The 27840-nt window shown below is 41.6% G+C and overlaps 1 protein-coding gene across 5 annotated transcripts in view; it reads right to left on the reverse strand.

Annotated features, from left to right (window-relative positions):
* HHAT (hedgehog acyltransferase) overlaps positions 1-27840 on the reverse strand; it is a 334535-nt gene that overhangs the window by 116876 nt on the left and 189819 nt on the right. For all 5 annotated transcript variants that reach the window (XM_073338997.2, XM_073338993.2, XM_073338994.1 and 2 more), the window contains one exon: positions 13470-13671. In XM_073338997.2, coding sequence (XP_073195098.1) covers positions 13470-13671 — 202 coding nt within the window. The remainder of the gene's footprint in view (positions 1-13469; positions 13672-27840) is intronic.

Below are 27840 nucleotides of genomic sequence, written 5' to 3' on the forward strand. Positions count from 1 at the left end.
AGTGCTATATGTACTACAGACAGCTTGTACTGTTTAAATATGTGTCTTTGGTCATTTACAAGATATAAGAGCATTTCAGCACAGAAACAGTTGCTTCATTGAACTCTCTGAGGGCTATGCTGTAGCTAATTTTCATTATTCTGCTAGGAATTGATCCACAAAGCAGTAAGATTTTCTTGGGAGCATTTCAACTTTCTACACATCTGTAACAAAATAGAAAAATCAAATTGTTTTTTTAAAATGTCTCATGTCATCCAGAAAAATTCAATTATGAAAGTACCTGAGCAGCTACTGTGTCCAAATTAACCTAGTGGAAGCAGTAATTTACCAGTGAGAAAGGACTGAGGTGAGTCTTGATTAACAGCAATATTTGTGATTTAAATATTTATCACTTTGTTGATTGTTCTCAAGATCTGACAGTTTGTCTCCATGAAAGCTATTTCAAAAGCTCTTCTCTGTGCTGTTTCGCTCTATTCCACTGCTGCAAGAAAAATGCCAGCAGTTGCTGTAAGTTCTGACTTCAGCTGTATAGTTTCTTTGGAAGCTGGTGTTCAGTTGTGAAATCCTCATCTCCCCCTTTTTCCTGCTGCCAAGAAAAGTGGCATTTAATGAATTGTTTGATGTTTAAGTTACAAAACAGTTGTGGCTACTTGACCAAAAATCTTATATTTGCCTCCATGGTCATTGGCCTCTTTCATTCACAGTCTGGAGTCTATCACTACCTGCCCTTACATTTGATTTATTTATCTATTTTTCCAATCTGTAAAGATAAACCTACTATGGCGTCTAGGCACATATACAAAAAACTACAATCCCACACCACTCAGATCCTCTGATGGGGCCCAGAAACACAAAGTGCAACATAGGAGAAGTGTGTACAAATGTTGCTTTAAGCGACATCTGCACTTCTCCAGATCCTCAGCAGTCTGTACTCCAGTCCCCAGTGTAAATAAGTGCAGCCTAAACCTCTATCTCAGCCAGTCACTGGGAAAGATGAACTACCACTGCACTCTGCTGTGTTAAAGTAATCTAAGGACAGCAGCTATTGCTAGATTTGGCTCAGCATAACTAGAGTTGCCAGGTGTCCGATTTTCAACCGGAACACCTGGTTGAAAACGGACCCTGGCAGCTCCGGTTAGCACTGCCGACCAGTTCATTAAAAGTCCAGTCAGCAACACAGTGGGGCTAACGCAGGCTCCTTGCCTGCCATGGCTCCACGCGGCTCCTGGTAGCAGTGGCACGTCTGTCCTCCAGTTCCTATGCGTAGGGGCAGCCAGGGGGCTCCGCACGCTCCCGCACCCCAAGCGCCGGCCCTGCAGCTCCCATTTGCAGGAAACCATAGCCAATGGGAGCTACGAGGGTGGCGCCTGTGGACAGGGCACTGTGTGGAGCCACCTGGCTGTTCCTCCACGTAGGAGCCAGAGGTGGCACGTGTTGCTGCTTCCAGGAGATGCTTGAGGTAAGCACCGCCCAGAGCCTGCACTCCTGACACACACACACTCCGCCCCAACCCCCTGTCCCAGCCCTGATCCCCCTCCCACCCTCTGAACCCCTCAGTCCCAGCCCAGAGCACCCTCCGCACCCCAAACCCCTCATCCCACGCCCCAACCACCTGCCCCAGCCCTGATCCCCCTCCTGCTCTCTGAACTCCTTGGTCCCAACCTGGAGCAGCCTTCTGCACCCCAAATCCCTCATCCACGGCCCCACACTAGAGCCCTCACACCCGCACCTGAATCCCCTGCCCCATCATGGAACCCCCTCCTGCACCTTGTACCCCTCATTTCTGGCCCCACCCCAGAACCCACATCCCCAGCCCAGAGCCCTCATCCCCTCCCCATGTGCCAGCCCAGTGAAAATGAGGGAGTGAGTGAGGGTGAGGAGAGTGAGCGACAGAGGGAGGGGGGATGGAGTGGACAGGGCCTCAGATAAGGATGGGGGCAGGGCCTCGGAGGAGGGGCAGGGCAAGGGTGTTCAGTTTTGTGCAAGTAGAAAACTGGTAATCCTAAGCATAACCTTCTCAATAATCTTCCCTCCAAAAGGAAGGCTTATAAAGACAAATGATGAGCATCACAGTCCACCTCATTTAAAAGTCTGTGCTGGGAGAGGCTACAGCAAACTTCCATGTTAATCCAATATTGCTGTTGAGGTGGTTAGAATGCTTTAATCAGGGCCTATTCCACAGGCATTTTTCAGGAGTCCTAATATGATTGAACAACAGCTATTTCCCACACTTGTTTTTTGTTACAAGGAACTGCCTTTCCGGAGACTCAAGAATGCAAGCACAAGATAAGAAAAAATTGGAAGCTATGATTGTCATAAATATAAAGGGAAGGGTAAACCCCTTTGAAATCCCTCCTGGCCAGGGGAAAGCTCCTCTCACCTGTAAAGGGTTAAGAAGCTAAAGGTAACCTCGCTGGCACCTGACCAAAATGACCAATGAGGAGACAAGATACTTTCAAAAGCTGGGAGGAGGGAGAGAAACAAAGGGTCTGGGTCTGTCTATATGCTGGTCTTTACCGGGGATAGACCAGGAATGGAGTGTTAGAACTTTTAGTAAGTAATCTAGCTAGGTATGTGTTAGATTATGATTTCTTTAAATGGCTGAGAAAAGAATTGTGCTGAATAGAATAACTATTTCTGTCTGTGTATCTTTTTTGTAACTTAAGGTTTTGCCTAGAGGGGTTCTCTATGTTTTTGAATCTAATTACCCTGTAAGATATCTACCATCCTGATTTCACAGGGGGGATTTCTTTATTTCTATTTACTTCTATTTTTTATTAAAAGTCTTCTTGTAAAAAACTGAATGCTTTTTCATTGTTCTCAGATCCAAGGGTTTGGGTCTGTGGTCACCTATGCAAATTGGTGAGGCTTTTTATCCAACATTTCCCAGGAAAGGGGGGGTGCAAGTGTTGGGAGGATTGTTCATTGTTCTTAAGATCCAAGGGTCTGGGTCTGTAGTCACCTAGGCAAATTGGTGAGGCTTTTTACCAAACCTTGTCCAGGAAGTGGGGTGCAAGGTTTTGGGAAGTATTTTGGGGGGAAGGACGCGTCCAAACAGCTCTTCCCTAGTAACCAGTATTAGTTTGGTGGTGGTAGCGGCCAGTCCAAGGACAACGGGGGGAATATTTTGTACCTTGGGGAAGTTTTGACCTAAGCTGGTAAAAATAAGCTAAGGAGGTTTTTCATGCAGGTCCCCACATCTGTACCCTAGAGTTCAGAGTGGGGGAGGAACCTTGACAATGATAAATACTGAGTCTTACACATAACAGAGTATTTATTATAGGACTGCGCATACAATGGAATAAGGATCTTACATGCCAATGCTAAGATGGGTGTGGTATAAATACATTATGCTTGACTCACCATTGCTGTGCTGCAGTTTTACCCTCCGTTATCTTCTAATTGAGCTGAACGCTTAATACAATTTTTGGGAGAGACGACAGTCATTTAGCTTTCTTGTTCACTATCTGGTCTGCGTGATTTTTTTTTTTTCCTGTCAGCCACCTTATCCAGGACAATTTTAAAGTCAGAGAAAGGCTGTGTACTTTTATTCAGAATATATACTGCACGATTGCCTATGCTCAATACATGAGCAAAGAACTTTCAAGAACGGGACACATAATCCCAGCTTCATCCTTCATTTTCAACCACCAATATATGAAGGATAAGTGTGATTGCGACTTAAGATTGTTGAGTCTCTAGCATTTGAAGCTGATAAGGGATTTTAATAGAGGACTCAGGTTTGTAATCCAAATTATGTTGGAGTGGAACATTAAATGCATTCAGTGCTAATACTGATGACAGCCAGCTGACTCTCATTTCAGTTTGCCTTATTGTACAAATGTACAAAATAAAATATTTTTGCAATGTGTTGTTTATATAAAGGTCATAAAAAAGTTAGAAGGCAAAATACATGTGGACTGTTTTGATTAATTCATCAGGATTATAGTTGCACAAGTGGTATGAATATGTAACTGAAGATGAGACTTGGAAACTTGAATTTCTAACTCCTGGATCATGTTCTGAAATTTTCCTTTTGCTAGCTGTCACCAGGGACTTGAGCCTAGGCTCTCTCTCTACCCGGCATTATGTCCAAAGGATATTGCCAAGAGCATGCTTACCTCTATGAGGCAGCAATACAAGCAATCCAGTTGTTCTGAGTAGGATTCTTGGGTTTTCCCCTTAAGAGATACACTTAGGAATGAGAGCTACCCTCCTCAAACCTCTTCCCCAGGCACTGCAATGATAATAGCTCTCAACAGCCTGAGGAGTAATACCTTGAAGTGTCTTCTAAAACTGGGTAATCTGGACTGTAGTTACGTGCCAAAAATAATGGCACTATATAAAACCAGGAATATGGGTGAAGAGTTGACTGAGAATGGGAGCGGATGGGATGTAGAGAAGGGAAAGGACATATTTTGACTAACGGTTATTGGTTATTTTATTTATCTGTAAATTAAGAATACTGAAAATGGAGGCTAGGGTGTGACTGAGCAGCTGGGGGACCATATGGGATAAAGGAATGGCTGGAGATTTTGACAAAGCTTTGCCAAACAATACAATTCATGTAATTTTTAAAGTGAGCATAAAAATGAAAATTGGGTGGGGTTGAGAAGCTGGGCAACTTTTAAAAACACATCAACGTGTATCATCAAAGTAGAATGTTGACCAAATGGTGTCTGGGATGGTCTGGAAACAGAGTGAGTCCAGTGAGAGTGGATGATTCTCTTCTGAGGGGGAAGGAGGCACCCATCTGTTGGCCAGACATAGCATTCCAAGGGGTATGCTGCCTGCCAGGAGCCCGAATCCGAGCCATTAGGAAAGAGGAGACAGACTTGTCGAAAGTCTCTGTGTAAGGATAAAAGGGGTAAAAAACAAGGATCATGTCATGGTAGGGGTCTATTACAGACCACCTAACCAGGAAGATAAGCTTCCTGGATGAGGCTTTGTATAAACAACTAACAAAATCATCCAAAGCAACAGGACTTGGTGTTGATGGGGGACTTCAACTACCCAGACATCTGCTGGGAAAATAACACAGCAGGGCAAAAATTCTCCAACAAGTTCTTGGAATGTATTGGAGATAATTTTTTATTTCAGAAGGTGGAGAAAGCCAGTAGGGGAGATGCTGTTCTAGATTTGATTTTGACAAAGAGGGAAGAATTGGTTCAGAATTTGAAAGTGGAAGGCAACTTGGGTGAAAGTGATCATGAAATGATGAGTTCATGATTTTAAGGACTGGCAGGAGGGAAAACAGCACAATAAAGAAAATGGATTTCAAGATGGCAGACTTTAGCAAACTCAGGTAGTTGGTAGGTAAGATCCCTTGGGAAGCTAGTCTAAAGCGAAAAACAACTGAAGACAGTTGGCAGTTTTCAAAGAGACATTATTAAGGTCACAAGAGCAAACTATCCTACTGCATAGGAAATATGGGAAGAGACCACCCTAGCTTAACCAGGAGATCTTCAATGATCTGAAACTCAAAAAAGTGGAAACTAGGTCAAATTACAAAGGATGAACATAAATGTAAGGACAGAATTAGAAAGGTCAAGGCATAAAACGAGATTAAACTAGCTAGAGACATAAAGGGTAACAAGAAAACAGTCTACAAATACATTAGAAGCAAGAGGGAGACCAAGGAAAGGATAAGCCCATTACTCAATGAGGGAAAAAAAACAGTAACAGAAAATGGCAGAAGTGCTAAATTATTTTTTTGTTTCAGTTTTAACCAAAAAGTTTAGTAGCAATTGGACATCTAACTTAATGAATGCCAGTAAAAATGTGGTAGGATAAGATGCAAAACTAGGGAAAGAACAAGTTAAAAATTACTTAGACAAGTTTAGATGTTTTCAAGTCACCAGGGCCTGATTAAATACATCCTAAAATACTCAAGGAGCTGACTGAGGAGATATCTGAGTCATTAGTGATTATCTTTGAAAAGTCATGGAAGATGGATGAGATTCCAGAGGACTGGAAAAGGGCAAATATAGTGCCCATCTGTAAAAAGGGGAATAAGAACAACCTGGGGAATTACAGACCAGTCATCTTAACTTCAGTACCTGGAAAGATACAAGAGCAAATAATTAAGCAATCAATTAATTTGCAAACAGCTAGAAGATAATAAGGTGATAAATAACAGTCAGCATGCATTTGTCAAGAACAAATGGTGTCAAACCAGCCTAATAGCTTTCTTTAACAGGGTAACAAGCCTTGTGAATGGGGCGAAGTGGTAGATGTGGTATATCTTGACTTCAGTAAAGCTTTTGATACTAACATGACCGTCTCATAAACAAACTAGGGAAATACAACCTAGATGGAGCTATTATAAGGTGGGTGAATAACTGGTTGGAAAACCATTTCCAGAGAGTAGTTGTCAGTGGTTCACAGTCAAGCTGAAAGGGCATATCGTGTGGGATCTGATACCGTTCACTTCTGGGACAACTGATGGAGTTTTAATTGATTTGTAAAATCATATGGGTTCTGGCTACCCAAGCATCCTTCTCTCGCTCGCTCTCTCTCTAGGAGCCAATGGGATTGCTGTGGTCAGGTGGGCACTCTTCCTTATACTCCCATGGATTTGAAGGTGTGAGTACATCCGAGGTAGAGGGCTGTCAGCTCTGGACATCACTCCCTCATTTGGTCCTGCAGAATCCACATAAGTTGATCTTTGGAATATGATGTACGGCCCATCCATTACTCAGGCTTTTGTCTCAGGAAATGACAACACTGGGATCTCAATAAATGGCATCCTGGAGTGAGAGTCTAAGTTATATGTTTTAAAACTATGTATGTTATTCTAACTCTGTACAGCTGCTCAGAGACAGGGAAAGGGGGTAAATCTTCCAAACCTACAGCTTAAGCAAATACATAAATAAAATAGATTTCAGTCCAAATAAAGGGTCATCCATTACGCAGAAAATATTACTGAAAATAGCTTTCATTTATTAGAACAAATGTGTTTCAAGTAAAATGTGCAAGTACATACATCATTCTGTCATTTAAATGGGAAAGGTTTAGATACAGGCTCTTGACCTTCCTAAAGTAAGTGACAGAAAAATTTACATCCAGCAAATGAAATGATACATTTCCTGCATAATGTAGGTCATCAAAGCTTAGTATGTGCTGGAAACTAGCTAAGAATGTCTTAATGTACTGAAGAGGCATGTGCTCATTAAAGACTTAATCGTCTGGGAGGTGCTGAGCTCCCTCAATTACCTGGATAAAGCCCTACAATGAGTGCGGGACCCATGTTGAGAGGATATAACTAAGTTTCAGATGCTGGAGGGGGCATGATAGTTACATGGTTTCATGACACACCTTATTTAATTTAGGTGAGTTACATTCCTAAGAATGAAATTTCCTTTCAAAAATGCATTGTAAACTATTTATAGCTGCAGGATCCAGTCAATGGGTGTCTTTCCATTGACTTTATTGGGTGCTGGCTCTGGCCTTTAGGCCCTGATCTAGCAAACAGTTAACAAATGTGCCTACCTTTACTTGTATTATTAATCCCATTGACTTTAACAGGACTATTCACATCAGTAAATTTACATTTAGGAGCAAGTGTTTGTAGGATAAGGCCCAATCCTGCCAACACCTATGCACACGAGCAACTTAACTCATGATTTTAATGCAAAACTTCCTGAGTATAGTTACTTGTGTCTACATCTTTACAGGTTCAGGCCATAAAAACTGACCTCGTAATGTCTGCAGATTTCTATAGCTCCAAGGACAGGACTCAGAGATTGCAAAATGCACTGTTTTATTTAAACAAAATGAAAAAAACCCTGCTCTTAAAACTGCTAAAATAAAGCTCTCTCCAAAGCTGAAAATACGAATGTCACCATTCTTGCCTCTGGTCCCCAGTACTATAGGAGTTATTTTACTATGGAGATAAACAAGTGAAATTCATTTTTATAAAAAAAACTCTGCTGTGCTCTAAGACAATGGGAAAATATATGGAAATTATTACTATGAAACTGGCCCTATAGGTGCAAAAAAGAATTAAAAATCACCTCTTTTCCGAAACCACAAAGAGACTAGTTCTTTGACCACTGATGCCATGTGTCAGAGTTATGGTACATTGAAATTGACTTACTATTCCATTTTACTGCAGTCATAAATGCAGATTTAAACACAAAACTTGGTGAAATATTTTATGCTTTCCAAAGACAAAAAGCTTGTATAAAGGGATAGCGCCTGTCATTGTAAAATAGTCAGTGTTTAAAATAAATGGATGATTCCAATTTGATTCACTTCTGTGCTTAGCTCTTTAAGGACAACATTTTTAGTTTTAGTTAATAAACCACAGGTTCATTAACTACAGTATTTTTTTTAAGTTAAATTCCATTTAATTTTAGTTTGTTTCCTAGCTTGAGACACAAGTCTTGCAGTTTAATGTGGAAGAAACAGGAATGTAAATGTTATGGTTTCAATTGAGATTAAAATTTTTTAGCAGGAACCATTTAAACCCAAGAATGGCTGACAGCATCTCTTTACGTTATTATTTTTTGTAATCGAATTTTTGGAAACTGTCCAAAAGCTATAGTAAAGAACATCAAGTAATAAGTACCAGAGGGGTAGCCGTGTTAGTCTGGATCTGTAAAAGCGGCAAAGAGTCCTGTGTCACCTTATAGACTAACAGACGTATTGGAGAATAAGCTTTCGTGGGTGAATACCCACTTCATCAGATGCATGTACATCTGACGAAGTGGGTATTCACACATGAAAGCTTATGCTCCAATACATCTGTTAGTCTATAAGGTGACACAGGACTCTTTGCCACTTTCATCAAGTAATAAGTTAGTTAAAATTATCTTTTAATGGGAGCCAACTTGTTATACCTTAAATAAATGCAAATGCATGGTTTATTTTCTTACTTCAAATAGAGCAGACTAAATCACAGAATCCTAGAAATCTGCTTTTTAAAATGGCCCGATACTGCTTTTTTCATATCAACAGAAATGCTGCCATTGACTTCAAATGGAGCAGGACTGGGACTTTTCTCCATGCCTCAGGAACTAATTTAGAATTATGAGCTACAAAACTCTATTACTTTCTTCAGTCTAGTTTCAAATGTCCCAAGCAATGGTGTTCCTTTGAACAAGAATAAAAGAAACAAGAGTTGCCAAAAGCCTGCCTCTCTCTCTTTTTTTTTTTTTTACTCTAATAAAATGCCCTGGATACTGACCAGCTTTCTTTGCACAATATTTATTACTGGTTCATCTGCTTTGAATGGAGAAATACAAGTGCTTTGATAAATGGATTAAAATATTATTGAGTTTCACTGTAGCTTCCTTCAGGGTATTTGTATTTTTCCATAAATGCTTTTTGATAACTTCATACAGCAATATTTCTCAGTGAATCACAAAAAGCAAACAGTACAGTTGGGGGACTACTCTACAGCTGGATGCATAAAGCACAGCACTGTTAAGGAACTAAAAGAAAACGGACCCGTTTCAGATCAAACTTTTTTTTTTTTTAATTAAGATCAGTTTCAACAAACTTTCGAGATGGTTTCTGTTCATGCAGTTTCACTCCCCTCAAATATTGCATCCAGGTTAATTTAAGCCCAAATGGCGGAGTAAAACCTCAAACAAAACCATCAAATTTCATTCAGAGCTGTGAAAACAACATGTTTTGGATCACGTTTTAATTTCAATATGTCCAGTTCACTCTGAATCCAGTGCGACTGTACTTGTGTAAACAGGAAATATAGGGCCTGATTCTCCTTATGCCTATATCTAATCAGCACATGAGGAGCAACAACGGGCCAAAGAGGGGTCTCAGAATGCTTTAGATTACTCGCAAAAGAGGTACAAAGAAAAAGTGAGACAATCCCATGAAAAAATGCCAAAAGAGGTGATTTATAAACTCTTGGTATTAACTCTGTATCAGTTCATTGTTCAGTAAACCACCACACACATTCAAGTAGTGCTCAGACTTTAGATTCCATGAGTTTTTTAATGCAATTTCAACTTGATTTTTATAAAATAAAAGTTTAATGCTCCTGTAAAACTGAACTCTGTAACACAACCTTAACTATAGGTTTCAGAGTAACAGCCATGTTAGTCTGTATTCGCAAAAAGAAAAGGAGTACTTGTGGCACCTTAGAGACTAACCAATTTATTTGAGCATGAGCTTTCGTGAGCTACAGCTCACTTCATCGGATGCATACTGTGGAAACTGCAGAAGACATTATATATACTGAGACCATGAAACAATACCTCCTCCCACCCCACTCTCTTGCTGGTAATAGCTTATCTAAAGTGATCATCAAGTTGGGCCATTTCCAGCACAAATCCAGGTTTTCTCACCCCCGCACCCCCATACACACACAAACTCACTCTCCTGATGGTAATAGCTCATCCAAAGTGACCACTCTCCCCACAATGTGCATGATAATCAAGGTGGGCCATTTCCAACATAAATCCAAGTTTAACCAGAACGTCGGGGGGGGGGAAGGGGGGGTAGAAAATAACAAGGTGAGTTTGTGTGTGTGGTTTTTGGAGGGGGGTGGGGGGTGAGAAAACCTGGATTTGTGCTGGAAATGGCCCACCTTGATTATCATACACATTTTAAAGAGAGTGGTCACTTTGGATGGGCTATTACCAGCAGGAGAGTGAGTTTGTGTGTGGGAGGGGTGGAGGGTGAGAAAACCTGGATTTGTGCTGGAAATGGCCCAACTTGATGATCACTTTAGATAAGCTATTACCAGCAAGAGAGTGGGGTGGGAGGAGGTATTGTTTTATGGTCTCTGTATATATAATGTCTTCTGCAGTTTCCACAGTATGCATCCGATGAAGTGAGCTGTAGCTCACGAAAGCTCATGCTCAAATAAATTGGTTAGTCTCTAAGGAACCTTAACTATGTTGCAGGGTTAGGGTCAGCAAACTGACTGTGTAAAAATGTCACTCAGACCTACTCTGCTCCCTGTGTTTATTCAGAATCACATCTGCTTATTTGTGTCACAAAAATAAGTTTTCACCTTTTACATCTATTAGCCCCTGGAGAGCCAACACAGCAAAGGGATTAAAAAATTCTAGGCCAGAAGGGAGCACTATGATCACCTAGTCTGGCCTTCTGTGTAACACACAGGCCCCAGAACCTTCCCAAAGTAATTCCCACAGCAGATCTTTTAGAAAAACATCCACTCTTGATTTAAAAATTATCAGTGATGGAGAGTCCACCAAAACACTCGGTAAATTATTCCAGTGATTAATTTACGATCACTGTTAAAATTTTATATCTTACTTCCAGTCTGAATTTGTCTAGCTTCAACTAGACTTCCTGTTATTCCTTTCTCTGGAAGAATGAGCTGGATTCTAGTCTGGTTTGTGCATCATCAACAGACTTCCAGCTGAAATAAAACCTTTACACCGATGTGCATCTCAATTTCACTTTGCATCTCAGTTGCACTGGAAGTACTTTTAATGCACACGTTTGAGATAGGGGTTCTGGTGCAGCTACGAGTCAGCACAAAACCAAACTGTTGTTCTTTGAGATGTGTTGCACGTCCATTGCACGTTAGGTGTGCATGTGCTGCGTGCACAATTGCCAAACATTTTTCCTTCAATGATATCCATTGGGTCAGCACTGGTATCCTGTGATGCCACTTGCTCATGCGCTGGTATAAGGGGTCCCGCCAACCCCAAACTCCCTCAGTTCTTTCTTGCCAGTCAACTCCGACAGAGGGTTAAAAGAGTGGGTTGTGGAATGGACATGTACAACACACATCTAGAAGAACAACAAGGTTAGTAACTGTTTTTCCTTCGAGTGCTTGCACATGTCCATTGCACATTAGGTGAGTCCCAAGCAGTACCATAGGAGGTGGGATCATGGACATGCTGACTGCAACACAGCTTGACCAAACTGGGCGTCATCTTTAGCTTCCTGGGTGATGGCATAGGGGGATGAAAATGTATGTACCAACAACCAAGTTACCACTTTGCAGATGTCCTGGATTGGCACCTGGGCCAGGAACACCCCTGAGGAAGCTTGCACCCTCGAAAAATGGGCCGTCACTATCACTGGTGGTAGCGGGACCCCTATCTGTTTGTAGCATGTGCTGATGCACAATGTGATCTGGGATGAAATCCTCGGAGCTGAAATAGAAAGGCCCTTCATCCTGTCTGTTACTGCTACAAGAGCTGCGTGGATCTAAGGAATGGTCTTGTGCTCTCAGTCTAGAAAGCCAAGGTGTGTCTAATGCCCAGTGTGTGGAGATGTTGCTCCTCCCTGCTTGCATGTAGGTTCAGGGGAAAAAACGGAAGGAAAATAGCTCAATTACTGTGAAATTTCAAAATCATCTTTGGGAGGAACATAGAGTGAGGACAAAGCTATACCTTGTCCTTAAAAAAGACAGTGTATGGAGGTTCTGACATAAGGGCCCTGATCTCTGAGACTCTCCTGGCTGAAGTGATAGCCATCAGAAAGACCACCTTCCAGGAAAAGTACGACAGGGAACATGTTGCTAGTGGCTCAAACTAGGGGGCTTTGTGTTTTGACATGACCAGGTTTAAGTCCCACAGGAGAATGGGCTCCCGAATCTATGGGTGTAGTCTTTCTAGGCCCTGGAGAAAACAAATGGTCATCTCATGCAAAAAATACTGATCACTCATCCACCGGGCTGTGAAACGCCAAAATTGTTGCCAGGTATACTTTAACTGATGAAATTGCCAGACCTTGTGGGTTCAGATGTAGCAAATACTCCACAATGGTCTGCAGTGACGACCGGATGGGCAAGAGACCTTGCTGGGAAGACCAAATGGAAAAACGCTTCTACTTGGCAAGGCATGCAGCTCTGGTAGAGAGCTTCCTGCTACCTAGCAGAACCTGATGGGCTTGCTCTGAACAGGCCAGCTCTTCGGGATTTAACCATGGAGCTTCCAAACTGTCAAGTGGAAAGGTGTTGAGGTTCGGGTGGAGCATTCCACCATGGTTCTGTGATATCAGGTCTGGGAGAAGAGAGAGTGGCATCGGAGTCACTACTGAATTCTTTAAGGATAAATTTGCTATCCTTACTCAAACTTTTGATGCCATATGATTCCCAGTACACCACACTACTGCATTTTGCTATGGGAGGCTGATACAAACACACTTACTTCAAGAGATGTAACTAAATAAGACACATTCCTTATTTATAATGACTATTAAATAGCATAAAGCAATCAAAATGACAACCCAGAGTGAAATTAGAAATCAGATGAAAAGCTACCTCCTAATTTTGATGACATATAAACTTGGCCATTGTTTGCTCACACTACGACAGCATAGAACATGTCTGCACTACTGCTAGCCCTCACAGTTTGGTTAGCTGACATACTGCACATCTTTAGTTATGCAGTGTAGGCAGACTGGGGAAAATGCACCAACCATTGTATCCATTAAGTACTAGGTTTAATCTACTCTAAAAAAAAATCCAAACTTGAATTTCAAATGAACATGAAGCACAAGGGGATTCAACTTACTATTAAGTCTCGAACAAATGAAACAGAAAGTAGCCTCTTGACTCCAATTTCTGCAATTATTCCAAGCCAGTTAAGTGCTGCCCAGAACCAAAGGTAGTTATGGCCCCCGTGCCAATAGCTTACAAATGAAAACGTGATTGCTGTGGAAAACAACATCCCAAACACACTGCCATGGGATCCTCCCATTGGGATGTAGATGTACCTGCAGGGGAAATGATAAATAAGCAATGTTATTAAGACCTTATTAAAATCTTGGTAATGTATCCACTGCAAAATAAATTTGATTTTAGAGCAATGTTAGGATTCATTTGACTAATTACCTGACATTTTCCATTTGCAGAACTTGACATAGTTTCTGCAAAGCAGCAGACAACTTCATGAAATGTTAACACACAGCATTTGTCAAGAAGATAGGTCTATGGCCAATGGAATTTTGCAGTAAGTGAACACACTGGCTAAACTCCACACCCATTTCAGAAGATGGTTATTATTTAAAACTGGCGTAGAATGAAATCAACTTATGTAAGAAGGAAGTTCATATAACCAACCTACCATAAATTTACAATAATATTAAAGATTCTCTCAAAAACAATACAATTTTAAATACTTAACATCTTAAAACTAACTTGCTTATTCTTTACTTATACAATATCTGATGATTTTTCCACATACTTAATGGTTTTATGAATCAGTATTTCATAGAACTAATAGAAATTTTGGTTAGATATTTTTAAACAAAAAATAGCCTTTTCTCTACACAAAACTGTAGTCCAGTGGTTCCCAAACTTGTTCCACTGCTTGTGCAGGGAAAGCCCCTGCTGGGCCGGGCCGGTTTGTTTATCTGCCGCGACCGCAGGTTTGGCCGATTGAGGCTCCCAGTGGCTGTGGTTCGCTGCTCCAGGCCAATGGGAGCTGCTGGAAGCGGTGTGGGCCGAGGGACGTACTGGCCGCTGCTTCCAGCGGCTCCAATTGGCCTGGAGCAGCGAACCACGGCCAGTGGGAGCCGCGATTGGCCGAACCTGCGGACGCGGCAGGTAAACAAACCAGCCTGGCCCACCAGGGGCTTTCCCTGCACAAGCAGCGGAACAAGTTTGGGAACGACTGCTCTAGTCTATCAATTTTTTGGCAACAAATTCTGTGAATTTTTTTTTTCAAAACTCTGCATAGAAAATACTTAACCTTTTCTAACTAGCTCTAGTATTTAATCCTCTTGATCATGCCCAGGTACCGTACGAAATAAAATAAATAAATATTCTCTCTTGCTCTCTCTCTCTCTATATATATATATATATATACTGTTTAAAAATATCAAAAAAAATTTCTATTATATATATATGAGAGAGAGTTTGAAGTAACTTGTACAAAGTCATTTTCTGTAATTCATGTGACTCTGGGATTTACAATCCACGTGTTTATTTTGTATTAAAATACCAAACATAACATAATCATGAAATTTGACATTGTATTTCTGAAGAAGGAAGAAAGAAAGGAAATGGAACAACTCAATCTTTCCATTACTGAGGACCATCAACTCCCATTGACTTTAGAGAAAGGTAAATCCCTCTATACTCCCCACTTCGCAGGATCAGGCACAAATATGAAAAGACAGAGAGGACTCTCATCCAAGGAAGTTATGATTTCTGCTTGTGTATGTTAATGGCAAGTATACATTATAGCTACTTTTGTTTTTTTTCAGATACCATTGGCAACTCAATTTAGTCACCCTTCTTTCAGGGTGATGATATTCTGTACTAATCGATTTATATTCAGCAAATTAATCTATGGCACTTCTCCAGAGAAATTTTGCTGTTCGTTTATGAAATTCTAGGCCCAGAGACATTACAGTTTAAGTGCTAATTTTAAAGCTTATTAGATAGATGAACATAGCATTTTACTCTTAATCTTTGAAGTCATAGGCCCAATCATTGGATGAGAGGTAAGGTAAATGATAATAATTATTAATGGTAATATAAATGAAAAAAGTTATGCAATGATTTTCAAATGCTACCATGACACTAGACATAATTTATTAACATTAATATACCTTTGTGCATATATGGAGCACTCACTACAGAGAAAATCTTATTACATTTATATTGATTTTGCATTCAAACACATTCATAAAGTGTTTCTAAAATAAATAAAAATATGTTTTCTGTCAATAGTCATATAACAGTTATATCTGTATATGGTATTTATTATTTTCTGCTCTGGTCCTGTCTTCTCTCATTACATACAAATTGTAAATTCTATTTTTGAATAATACACATTTGTAATTAAATTGCCTTATCGCAGTATTCTGCCATATGTCGCCACCTGTTGCAGGCCAGAAGAGGCATATATTTGGAATCTAAATAGAAAGATCCCCTGCGGGGCCTTTACTGCAACCTGCTACAAAAGATATAGCCACTCTCTGACTGTTTCAAACACTTCACATGTGTCCACATCAAAATCATTACAAAACAAAGGAGTACAAAAATAAGAGACGGAAGAAGGGTTTTTTCTTCTTACCCACACTTTCCAGGACAGACCGTCAGAACAGCTTGAGTGCCCTTTGGTCTCTCTCTATTTGGTGATAAGACTACTGTTTATATACTCCCTTTATTTCCCATCATGCCTTGCTGTTAGTTAGTATTGCTAATTATGGTTTTCTCTGTGGACTACTCTTCTGGTTTTCAGACATGGACCATTGTAACCACCAACAGCCAGCTTCATCCATCAGGCTGGGAGAGAGAGGTGGCCCCAAGCCAGCCAGCTCACAGAATGCCAACTTTAGGCCCTAAAGCCAGCATCAGCAAAGTAGACCTCTCTGTCAATCCCTGTTTTGCCAAGACCACTTCTTTCTCTTCACAGGTAGCATTCTCGTCCCACTGGGATTCTTACAGGCAAAGCTGAAGTAGGGTTTTACTGGCTCAGGAGGGTTCCCCTCAGAACTCAAAAGGGAGCATATACCCTGTTACACCATCTTATGGAAGTGTGATATAATTTATAACAAACCCAGAATTACAGACCAATAAGGAGCTCAAGGACCTGACTCGTATTAAAGATCCAATTCTATAAACACTGACATCATTGGAAGCCTTTCTATTGACTTCACTGGGAGCTGGACTGGCCCTTAATGTGTAGATAATGATTAAAAATTTCCATACAACAAAGTCTTCTTCCTGATATTCAAGCAGTATGGAAACTGTTTTATAATCTCTTGTGCTCAGCTCCTAATGCTACTGTTAGCACAAATAATATCTATTTTTGTCAAGGTGGATATTACCAGCAATAGGCTTAGAAATGCCAGGTTTAATTTAAAAATGTCTATTTCAATTTCAGATTGGTTTACAAGGCCACAAATGGCTCGCACCAAGTGAGCATTCAGGTTGCTGTGCTGAGAAAAATGGGCACAGTTTTCCGAGTTTTACTGTTTAATGCCAGCAGTTGGTTAATTAGCAGCATTAGTTTAAATTTTGTTTAGAAAACTCTCCGGTGAATTTTCAGAGTCAAGTGACATTTTAGCTCTATAATTCCCTATGATTAAAGTGGGAGTTGTGTGGCTAAACCCTTGCATGCAGCTTTCAATATTACTTTTTAAAATACTGCGTCACCCTTGCACGTTGCATGAGAACCAAAAACTGTCTCTATATTTAGTAGCATTTAACCTGTCACTACAGAGCTGCATGCTGTCTACCTATGTGTGGGGACCAGGAAGAGAGAACAGAGCCTCTTCCTTCCCTAGCACTTCTATACAAGACTAAGAAAACTGCTGACAAAGCACTTTCTGACTTCTAGTCAACATGCCTGGTAGTAAACCACTGACTTCCAGATAGGCGGCATGACAAAGCCTCTACCCAAGCATTTTTAAGCAGCTGTTACAACAAGCAGTACATGCCGCTGATTGCTGTAGGACTCCTCCCAAGCTGCCTCTGCCATTTTGTCTGCCTCTCTTTTATGCAGGCTGAATCGCTTGTGTAATCTCCTCTAACATGCTAAAGAATTAGACCTTAGTTTGTTCAGATCATGAAAAACATGTACATAACTCACCGTATAGCATGCATAAATTACACTAGACCTATGTATTTGTATTTACACTTCACAATGAATGGTCCTGTTTGCACATTAGGTCATTCAGATAGCTCATCTCATGGCCAGTCCTGAGAGCTCTACTCCAGCTGTTTTGTGCAGCTTTGATGAGGATAGTGGTGGCTTGTAAAACAGATACCACCATGAAAGTGCTTTTTCATGACCAAAAGTACTTTGCTTATTCATAAGCATGGGGATCATTAAGATAGTTTCTTAATTTTTCTCTACATGTTTAAATCAGTATGTAAGGAAGAGTAAGCCAGTGAATGATTGTAACTAGTGCAGAGACTGAGGTGACACATCAGCTTCAGCCTGTGAACTAATCGCAATTGATAAGGAAATCCATTTACATCTAAGTTGTGAAAAAAGTTAAATAAAAAGTGAAAGAGAAAAAGTAACTGGCCAATAACTTACTCTGCATTTACTCCAACCTAAAAGTGGATACAAGAGGTTCCTGGAGTGAAATCCAATACAATGCCAGTGCAGTGCAGGAAGATAAAAAGCTACATGTGCAAGTAATTTAAAAAATAGAACGGAGAACCTAGGGCCACCTTCTCTGTGCACCTACATTTCCTGTAGACTTGAATTTGGGGCACAAAAAGAATACAAGATCAGACCACCAGAATTTAATTGCCTGCTTTCTGTCTTCAGTTCTATAACAGATGCTCATTTTTCTATCATATCACTTTTTCATAGCTCTTCCACAGACTAGAAACTTGGCCTTAGGTCAAACTCAGTTGAGGAGAGTTTGATATTAGGCAAGCATACCCTAGCTATATAATATCTCATCTTTTCTCAAAAAGAAAAGGAGTACTTGTGGCACCTTAGAGACTAACCAATTTATTTGAACATAAGCTTTCGTGAGCTACAGCTCACTTCATCGGATGCATACTGTGGAAAGTGTAGAAGAACTTTTTATACACACAAAGCATGAAAAAATACCTCCTCCCACCCCACTCTCCTGCTGGTAATAGCTTATCTAAAGTGATCACTCTCCTTACAATGTGTATGATAATCAAGGTGCGCCATTTCCAGCACAAATCCAGGGTTTAACAAGAACATCTGAGGAAGGGGGGGAGGAGGTTAGGAAAAAACAAGGGGAAATAGGTTACCTTGCATAATGACTTAGCCACTCCCAGTCTCTATTCAAGCCTAAGTTAATTGTATCCAATTTGCAAATGAATTCCAATTCAACAGTTTCTTGCTGGAGTCTGGATTTGAAGATTTTTTTGTTGTAATATAGCAACTTTCATGTTTGTAATCGCATGACCAGAGAGATTGAAGTGTTCTCCGACTGGTTTATGAATGTTATAATTCTTGACATCTGATTTGTGTCCATTTATTCTTTTACGTAGAGACTGTCCAGTTTGACCAATGTACATGGCAGAGGGGCATTGCTGGCACATGATGGCATATATCACATTGGTGGATGTGCAGGTGAACGAGCCTCTGATAGTGTGGCTGATGTTATTAGGCCCTTTGATGGTGTCCCCTGAATAGATATGCGGGCACAGTTGGCAACGGGCTTTGTTGCAAGGATAGGTTCCTGGGTTAGTGGTTCTGTTGTGTGGTATGTGGTTGCTGGTGAGTATTTTCTTCAGGTTGGGGGGCTGTCTGTAGGCAAGGACTGGCCTGTTTCCCAAGATTTGTGAGAGTGTTGGGTCATCCTTCAGGATAGGTTGTAGATCCTTAATAATGCGTTGGAGGGGTTTTTGTTGGGGGCTGAAGGTGATGGCTAGTGGCGTTCTGTTATTTTCTTTGTTAGGCCTGTCCCGTAGTAGGTGACTTCTGGGAACTCTTCTGGCTCTATCAATCTGTTTCTTCACTTCCGCAGGTGGGTATTGTAGTTGTAAGTTGTAGTTGTCATTATGCAAGGTAACCTATTTCCCCTTGTTTTTTCCTAACCGCCCCCTCCCCCCCCCCGACGTTCTTGTTAAACCCTGGATTTGTGCTGGAAATGGCCCACCTTGATTATCATACACATTGTAAGGAGAGGAGTACTTGTGGCACCTTAGAGACTAACCAATTTATAAACTGGTTAGTCTCTAAGGTGCCACAAGTACTCCTTTTCTTTTTGTGAATACAGACTAACACATCTGTTACTCTGAAACCTGTCATTGTAACGAGAGCGATCACTTTAGATAAGCTATTACCAGCAGGAGAGTGGGGTGGGAGGAGGTATTTTTTCATGCTTTGTGTGTATAAAAAGATCTTCTACACTTTCCACAGTATGCATCCGATGAAGTGAGCTGTAGCTCACGAAAGCTTATGCTCAAATAAATTGGTTAGTCTCTAAGGTGCCACAAGTACTCCTTTTCTTTTTGCAAATACAGACTAACACGGCTGTTACTCTGAAATCTGTCACCTTTTCTCAGTATCTAAACCGTCTTGTAGGATAACATGCAAACTTTGCATTCACTGTAGCAGCTAGTGCTGAGTTTAATTTTAGAATTCAATGTTAGGTCTCAGATAAAACAGATACATCTGAAACTTGAACAAGAGGCACTGGAAAGCTTAAAAAATAAAGGAAGGGGAGACTGTTTTGTACAGTACTTCAGAGAACTGTAAAACAAGATGCTAGACTCTTCAGTTTACTAATCATTAAGGTTTCTGGGAAAGATATAATTGTTGCAGTTTTCATGAATAAAATGTAATTGTTTTTTATTGTTGTTATTGTTTTTTCTTAATTCTTCTTTAGGCTCTTGCTGTTAATCAAGAGGCAATGACTACAGCAATTTTATGTTCTAAGGATGTCGTTTTATTCACTTTTCACCTGTCTTCCATTCTGACCAATGTTTCTTCCTTACTAGAATCCATTCAATAGCCCTTCTTGATATCTAACCACAAAATAGAAGGGGCCAATGATGGTTAGGAGATGCTACTGATCAGCTGCAGGAGGTTGACCATCACTTCTGGTTTTGTGATCAGGAATTCTGAGTCCAGTTCCACACACCTGTATTAATTTTATTCCAAATGTATCAGTACTTCTTTACATATGTGAATGTGTGTGTACACTCCAATGTTTATACATGCATATGTACCAACGTACTGCAGCATGTCAGCCTTCTGTTTTACTGAGGTGCCAACCAAAGTGGTACAATCTTGAGTATCATTCTATGTTGAAGTACTGTACCATAGGAATAATATCACAGCCCCAGATTGTTACTTTATTTTCCATAAATGTTACATTTTACTCTAATATCCAAATATATTCATTAAAAAGTTAACACTTGCCAACAATTATCACAGAGTGCCTATAATTATTTCCTATTCTAAGGAGGGGGTAACTGTGGCAGCTCAGAAACCACTGTTTGGTGACTATTAGCAAATACTAACTTTTTAATATCAGCCACTGCACTTCCAGGTCTATATGACAAATCAATGTAGCTCAGAAGAACACATTCCAGACACGGTGTGTTAATGGTTTGTAACTGGAGTAGATGTTTACAATACGTATGCAAGGAGAAGGATGCAGACACATCTTAAAGTGTGGTTCTGCAATAGTTCAAACAACCTGCAGCAACCCTATGGGCTGCAAAACAATCCTTAGTGGATACTATATGATAAACAAACAGCCGACTTGCCAGGCTAAAGGCTCCATTAGCAATACATGCAGAGAACTGGGCTTGCATGGAAAAGCAGAAAGCTCTCCCTTGTGTTTTTCTCACTGGTAAACCACATTCTGACAAAGGGCCAAGGAATTACTATTCAAAGTTGAAAATATGCATGTTAGAACATCGACAAAACCTACTTAAGCAACTGGATTAGATCATTCAGAATCATTTCAGTTTCTCAAAAGAGTAGAAACTTCTACAGTTTTTTTTAAATCCAGCAACTGAATACTGAACCAATGTTAACGTTGTAATACAAGTACTAAGTATCATTACCGTTATTGTTAGCTGAAGAAAAACACAGGCCTGGGCTACACTTGCAGATGTACAGCGCTGTGAGTTAAACCTGCTTTCGTACAGCTGAATAGGGAAAGCATTGCAGTCTGTCCACATTGGCAGCTGCCAGCGCACTGTTGTGGCCACATTTGCAGCACTTGTAGCGGCCTTGGGAGTGGTGCATTATGGGCAGGTATCCCACAGAGCACCTCTTCCCATGATATCGAGTCACATAATGCGTAGAACACGAGATTGCTTGTGGTATTCGTGGACATGCTCACCACCGTGGAACACCGCTTTGGGGCTCAGGAAACAAGCACTGAGTGGTGGGATCACATCGTCATGCAAGTCTGGGATGACGACCAGTGGCTGCAGAACTTTTGGATGAGAAAAGCCACTTTCATGGGACTGTGTGAGGAGCTCGCCCACACCTTATGGAGCAAGGACACAAGATTGAGAGTTGCCCTGACAATGGAGAAGCGGGTGGCTATTGCAATCTGGAAGCTGGCAACTCCAGTCAGCTACCAATCAGTTGCGAACCAATTTGGAGTGGGAAAGTAGACCATTGGACTCATGTTGATGCAAGTTTGCAGGGCCATTAATCGCATCCTGCTCAGAAGAACCATGACTCTGTGTAACGTGCAGGACATTGTGGATGGCTTTGCACAAATGGGTTTCCCTAACTGTGGAGGGGCGATAGATGGGATGCATATTCCTATTCTGGCACCACCCCACCTAGCCTCCGAGTACGTTAATCAGAAGGGGTATTTCTCTGTGGCTCTCCAGGCACTTGTGGATCACTGTGGGCGTTTCATTGACATTAACACAGGCTGGCCAGGAAAGGTGCATGATGCACGTATCTTTCAGAACACTGCCCTGTTCAGGAAGCTGCAGGCTGGGACTTTTTTCCCAGAGCGGAAGATCACAGTAGGGGAAGTCGAAATGCCCATTGTGATCCTTGGAGACCCTGCTTACCCGTTAATGCCGTGGCTCATGAAACCATACGCAGGGAGCCTTGACAGCAGCAAGGAGCGGTTCAACTACAGGCTGAACCAGTACCGAATGACTGTGGAGTGTGCTTTTGGCTGTTTAAAGGGCCGCTGGTGATCTCTATATGGGAAGCTGGACTTGGCCGAACACAGCATCCCTGCGGTTATATCCGCATGCTGTACCCTCCATAACATTTGTGAAGGGAAGGGTGAAATCTTCACTCAGTCATGGACCTCCGAGGTTCAACACCTGGAGGCTGAATTTGCACAGCCAGAGAGCAGGGCTATTAGAGGGGCCCAGCGCAGGGCTATTAGAGGATTAGGGATGCCTTGAGGGAGCAATTTCAGGCTGAAAACCACCAGTAATGTCTGGTGCCCTGCACGGGAGTGAAGTGCAGTGGTTCCAATGTTAGTCGGAATCTGTGTTTGCTAAGCTGACTTGCAGTGCATGTTTCTTTCCTGGGCTAAGGTATCTTTTACTTTATGCAATAATAAAGAATGTTTTCAAAGCCAAAAAATCCATTTATTGAAAAGAAACAACTGCTTGGGAAACAGAAAGGGCAAGGGGGTGGGGTGGGAAGGGGAACGGTTCAATCATAGATTTGCGTATGTCCTGTTCTCATACTCAGCCTTCCTGTCTGGAGTGCTGTGCAATGAGTGCTGCACTTCAGGATGGCTATAATTCAGGATGGGGGTTGAGTGTAGTGGGTAAGAGTCATAGTTTTCAGGGCTGGCTGGTGAAGCTACAGGTGTTGGAGGCAGCTGCTGGCAATAAGAACCCGGATGTTGGGGAAAGTGGGTTGGAGGTGACATGGGGGCACAAGGGAAAGAGTTTTGGGACAATGGCTGCGGGGGGGATGGGGGCACGCGCACGGTAGGGTTCCGCCTGCATGGCTACAAGCACCTGGATAGAGTCTGCTTGGAGCTCCATTGTGCTTATCAGCCAATTGGTGGTTTGGTGCCGGAGCTACATGGTTTGCCGCCAGTGCACTGCATTTTCCTGGCGGATCCTGCTTTCGCTCTCCCTCCACTCCTGCACTTTTTGATTCTCTTTAAGAGATTGCTGCATCACTTCTTGCAGCATGTCTTCTTTGCTTTTTCGTGGCCTCCTCCTGAGTCTTTGCAGTCTCTCGGTCAGAGCTAACATGGACTGCTGAGATCTCAAGATTGCATCTGTAAAGGGAAAATGCAACACTTAACAGAGGCAGCATTGTTTATACCAGACAGAGTAATGATTCCCTCGAACTTAAGGAGGGCACACACAGTCTACACAAAAGCATAATTTTCCCATCCCAAAGAGAGCGCAGATAATCCACGGGAGCACCAAAATGGTGAGTAAGCACAGGGTCAAGGGGGACTGATTGTTTCACAGCTGTACTGTCCTCTGGGTTTCTGTGCCTTGGGGAGAGCCAACAGCTGCAGGGGCACCTGCACTGAACACTGTCCCAACATTTTCCACAGGAGTCCATCCTGGAAGATATCTCGCTGCTGAGGCTGACCTGGGAAGCAAGGGAGGGTCTTCTAATGCAATGCAGCTTCCGCCTGGCCCATATGCAGCTTGCCTGTGTGCAGCAATCGTCCCCCTGCCCCTCGCGGCACAGTGGTGGGGACACATTAGCCTTACTGGGACAAGGAACATAGTGGTTCTCCCAATAAACCTGCGCAAGCGCATTGCCCACATCTGGATGAGACTTCCGAAGAGATTACCGAGGCCGATTACCACGATGTGATAGACCACATCAACGTGCTATTCCACATCTAGGCATGCATGCAGCCCTAACCCTCCTTGCCCAAAGAGCCCGCACCGAAAAAATTCCTTCCCGAAAAAAAAGCCGCTTACCGGGAACCTGCTCTTCTGTTTGTCCTCCACCAAGTACCAGCCACTGCGACTGGCTACCTTCCTCCTGGCTTGAGAAGAGCTCCTGGCTGCATGCCTCCAGGGATTCCGGGGTGTCTCCCCCCACCCCAGCACCCTCACTCCCGCTTTCCTCCTCCTCCTCCCGCTCTGAAGTGTCCATGGTGGTCCTCGGAGTGGAGGTGGGGTCACCCCCAAGTATCGCATCCAGCTCTTTGTAGAATCAGCAGGTCGCTGGGGGAGCACCCAAGTGGCCGTTTGCCTTGCGGGCTTTGCAGTAGGCACTCCGCAGCTCCTTCACTTTAATCCTGCACTGTAGTGCGTCCTGGTCATGGCCCCTTTCCCTCATGCCCCTTGATATATGCCAGAAGGTATCGTAATTCCTACGGCTGGAGCGCAGCTGGGACTGGACAGCTTCCTCCCCTCAAACACTGATGAGATCCAACAATTCTCCATTGCTCCATACTGGGGCTCCCCGGCACGTGGACGCATGATCACCGGGAAAGATTTGCTGAGAGCACTCCACACCTGGCTGAGCAAACAGGAAGGCGATTTTCAAAATTCCCAGAGAATTTAAAGGGCGGGTCTGACAGCTGGTCAGGGCAATCTGAGGCCAGGGCAGTAGAGTTCGAACTGATTACCAGATTACTAGAACAGGCATCGTGGGATACTTCCAAATACTTCTGGAGGCCAATCAGAGCGCATTGGGTGGCCACACTGGTGCTGCAGTGCATCAGCAGCAGCGCAACAAACTTTATTCCTCTGGGGGAGGTGAAGTACCGGCAGTGCTGTAGCCGTGGAGACACAGTGCTGTACGTGCCTTGCCAGTGTGGACGGGGAGTGAGGTACAGCGCTCTGGGCGGCTTTATTGAGCTGTAACTCACAAGTGTAGCCAAGGCCACAGACAACACTGACATTGTCCTGAACGCGTGCTTCCCCCCTCACACAAGGGATTATATCTGTCTTTACATTACTTTTCCTGGCTTCTGACCCGATTTAATATTAGTATTTAAAATTGGACTTTATACTTTGCTCATTACACACAGGATTGTATAGTTGTCTCTTCCAAGAAACTGGGCACCCTTCTTTTAGTACAAGCCTGAACAGCTTAAGACAGCTTATCTACAACAGACAAGCCGCTCCATTTACACAGGATATCATAATTTTAACTCACTAGGCGAACATTAGTGAATTAGATAAAATATGTAAATGTCCCTTCAAATCCCTGCAGTAACACAAACACAAACGTAATTACTGAGGTATTTAAAAGTGACATTTATTTATGGAGAAAAAGTTTCAAAACCAATAATAATTTCTTTAGTCTGTTAAAAGTGGCAATATAAAAAAATAAAGACACCACAATAATAAACTCATCCTCTTAGAATACATCTTGCTTTTTTCAAGCACTGTTTAACAACAACTGTAAACAAATTTTTGTTTGGATGACTCCAGGAATAGTTATGAAGAACATTTTCAACTCCTACAGGACACTTGACTGGTTTTATCCTTATAGGCCCCAATTCAGTAGTCTATCCCTATTCAGCACAGCACTTAAGTACGTGCTTAATTTTAGTCATGTGTTTAATTCTCATTGACTTCACTGGGACTGAAACATGTGCCCAAAGTTAAATATGTGCTTAAGTGATGTGCTAAACTGGGATGGGCTTCAGCTCATGCTTAAATGCTTTCCTGAATTGGGGCTGTACATCAAGACATACAGGGCATGTACTTGTCCAGGATTTTACTCACATGCAGGCCTTGGAATGTACTTACTATCGTTGAATGAATAGTAGAAACATATATTTGTGAGTATTTGTTTGAAATTGAAAATGTATTTTGATTAAACCTTATTTGTGAACCTCTCATTTGCTGTCTGTGAACATTTCAATACTTGAGCTTTACTTGTGAGAAGTCCATTTTAAACCTGAATGCTCAACTATCTGGCACAAGTGAATTTTGAAATGTATGTTTGAAAGCTGAATTGGCCGTTATGAACTGTGCATTTTATTAATTATTATTATTTATAATGGAGAAGCACTTAGAAGCTTCAACCAAGTCAGAGCTAGGCACTGAACAGACTAATATGAAATGACAATCCTTGACCCCAAAAGCTTACAATCAAATTCAGAGTCTAAAATTCAACATCTCTTGGCAGTTACATAAGCCATAGGATACTGTTTCTTTTCCTTAACTGGATAACTTATATAACGAACCAATACAACAAACCTCACGATTAGCATTGTGTCAATTAGTTACAGAAATCATCCAATGAGATGAGAAACAAAACTCTGAATTGTAATTATCTTCAATTTGAAAATGATTGTCAGACAAAGTTTTATTTGATGAAGAAAGTAATTAATTTTGAATAATGGAATACTGCACATTTGAGAATTTTGTGATCCGTTCACAGACAATCTGCAAACAGAAAGGCAAAATTTACTGAATAATTTGTTGTGAATTATTTGCTTATCTTTAGCCCAGATACTTAATCTACAAGCTGCTATCCACCACCAAAGATATTATCAGAAAAATGTTTGGTTGCTGTGGAGAATCACAAAGCATATGGTCTATATTCAGGGAAGATTTTATTTGATGCTATTCTGATCTATGCAAACTGTTCCCATATACTTCAGTGATGTTTGCAATAAGCATAAGAATAGCTTAGATTTGGAAATGCCCTGTTTTCAGGTTGCATTACGCTTCCATAAAATCAGTGAATGTTCCTCAGTAACAACTGTAGGTACCTAATGCTCAAAGTGAGCATGAATAGCTCTGATAGCATTGTTGGTTTTTGTTTTTTGGGGTTTTTTTGCCTTTTGCACTAAACATCTCAAATGTGAAGATGGTGAAAAAGAAAACAGTGCAGGAATGTATAGCTCTTCTTGAGGTCTATCAGCATGTTTGATAGACTCCTTGAGTAACCTTGCAGAGTCATGACATGATTAGTCATGGAGCTAATGAATGCGATTTGTTTCACATACCACATTGCAGAACGGATTCTTCCAAACCAAATCCCTTGGAACATTAGGCATTCAGTAACCGTACGACATTATTTGTACTTGCAATTGCTGCTACTCCTCATTTTTCTTCTTTGTTTATAAAGAGCATTTGCTTTTCCCACATAGCTTAACACAACAAAACAACAGCTTGTACCAACAAAAACAAAACTTTAAGAGGCAACCTCTAAGTTTGCTCACCCAGTATTTGCATCTGTAAGAAACCTTTTGCATGTGAAAACATCAGACATACATCCACAGATCAAAAGAATTTAAATTTGACCTTAACTGTATGTTTAAACGTTCCCCGTTTGGGGGTGAAAAATCATACTAATATATTTAGACTTGTGTTCTTGACTTCTTAGGGGTTCTACAAAGCCGGTATAAGACCAACAGCAGTTCTGTACCACATTTAAAAATGAACCCTCAAGACTTAGGGCCAAATTCAGAGCTATTGTAGGCAAGCAAAACCACTTTAGTAATTATTCCATAACTGCTACTTACAATAGGTCTGATTTTGGCCCTAAGGGTTTAACAATAGCACATATCAAAATACACATTAATACTAGAACT

The sequence above is a fragment of the Lepidochelys kempii genome, chromosome 3 (genome assembly GCF_965140285.1).
Source record: "Lepidochelys kempii isolate rLepKem1 chromosome 3, rLepKem1.hap1, whole genome shotgun sequence".
Taxonomy (NCBI): domain Eukaryota; kingdom Metazoa; phylum Chordata; order Testudines; family Cheloniidae; genus Lepidochelys; species Lepidochelys kempii.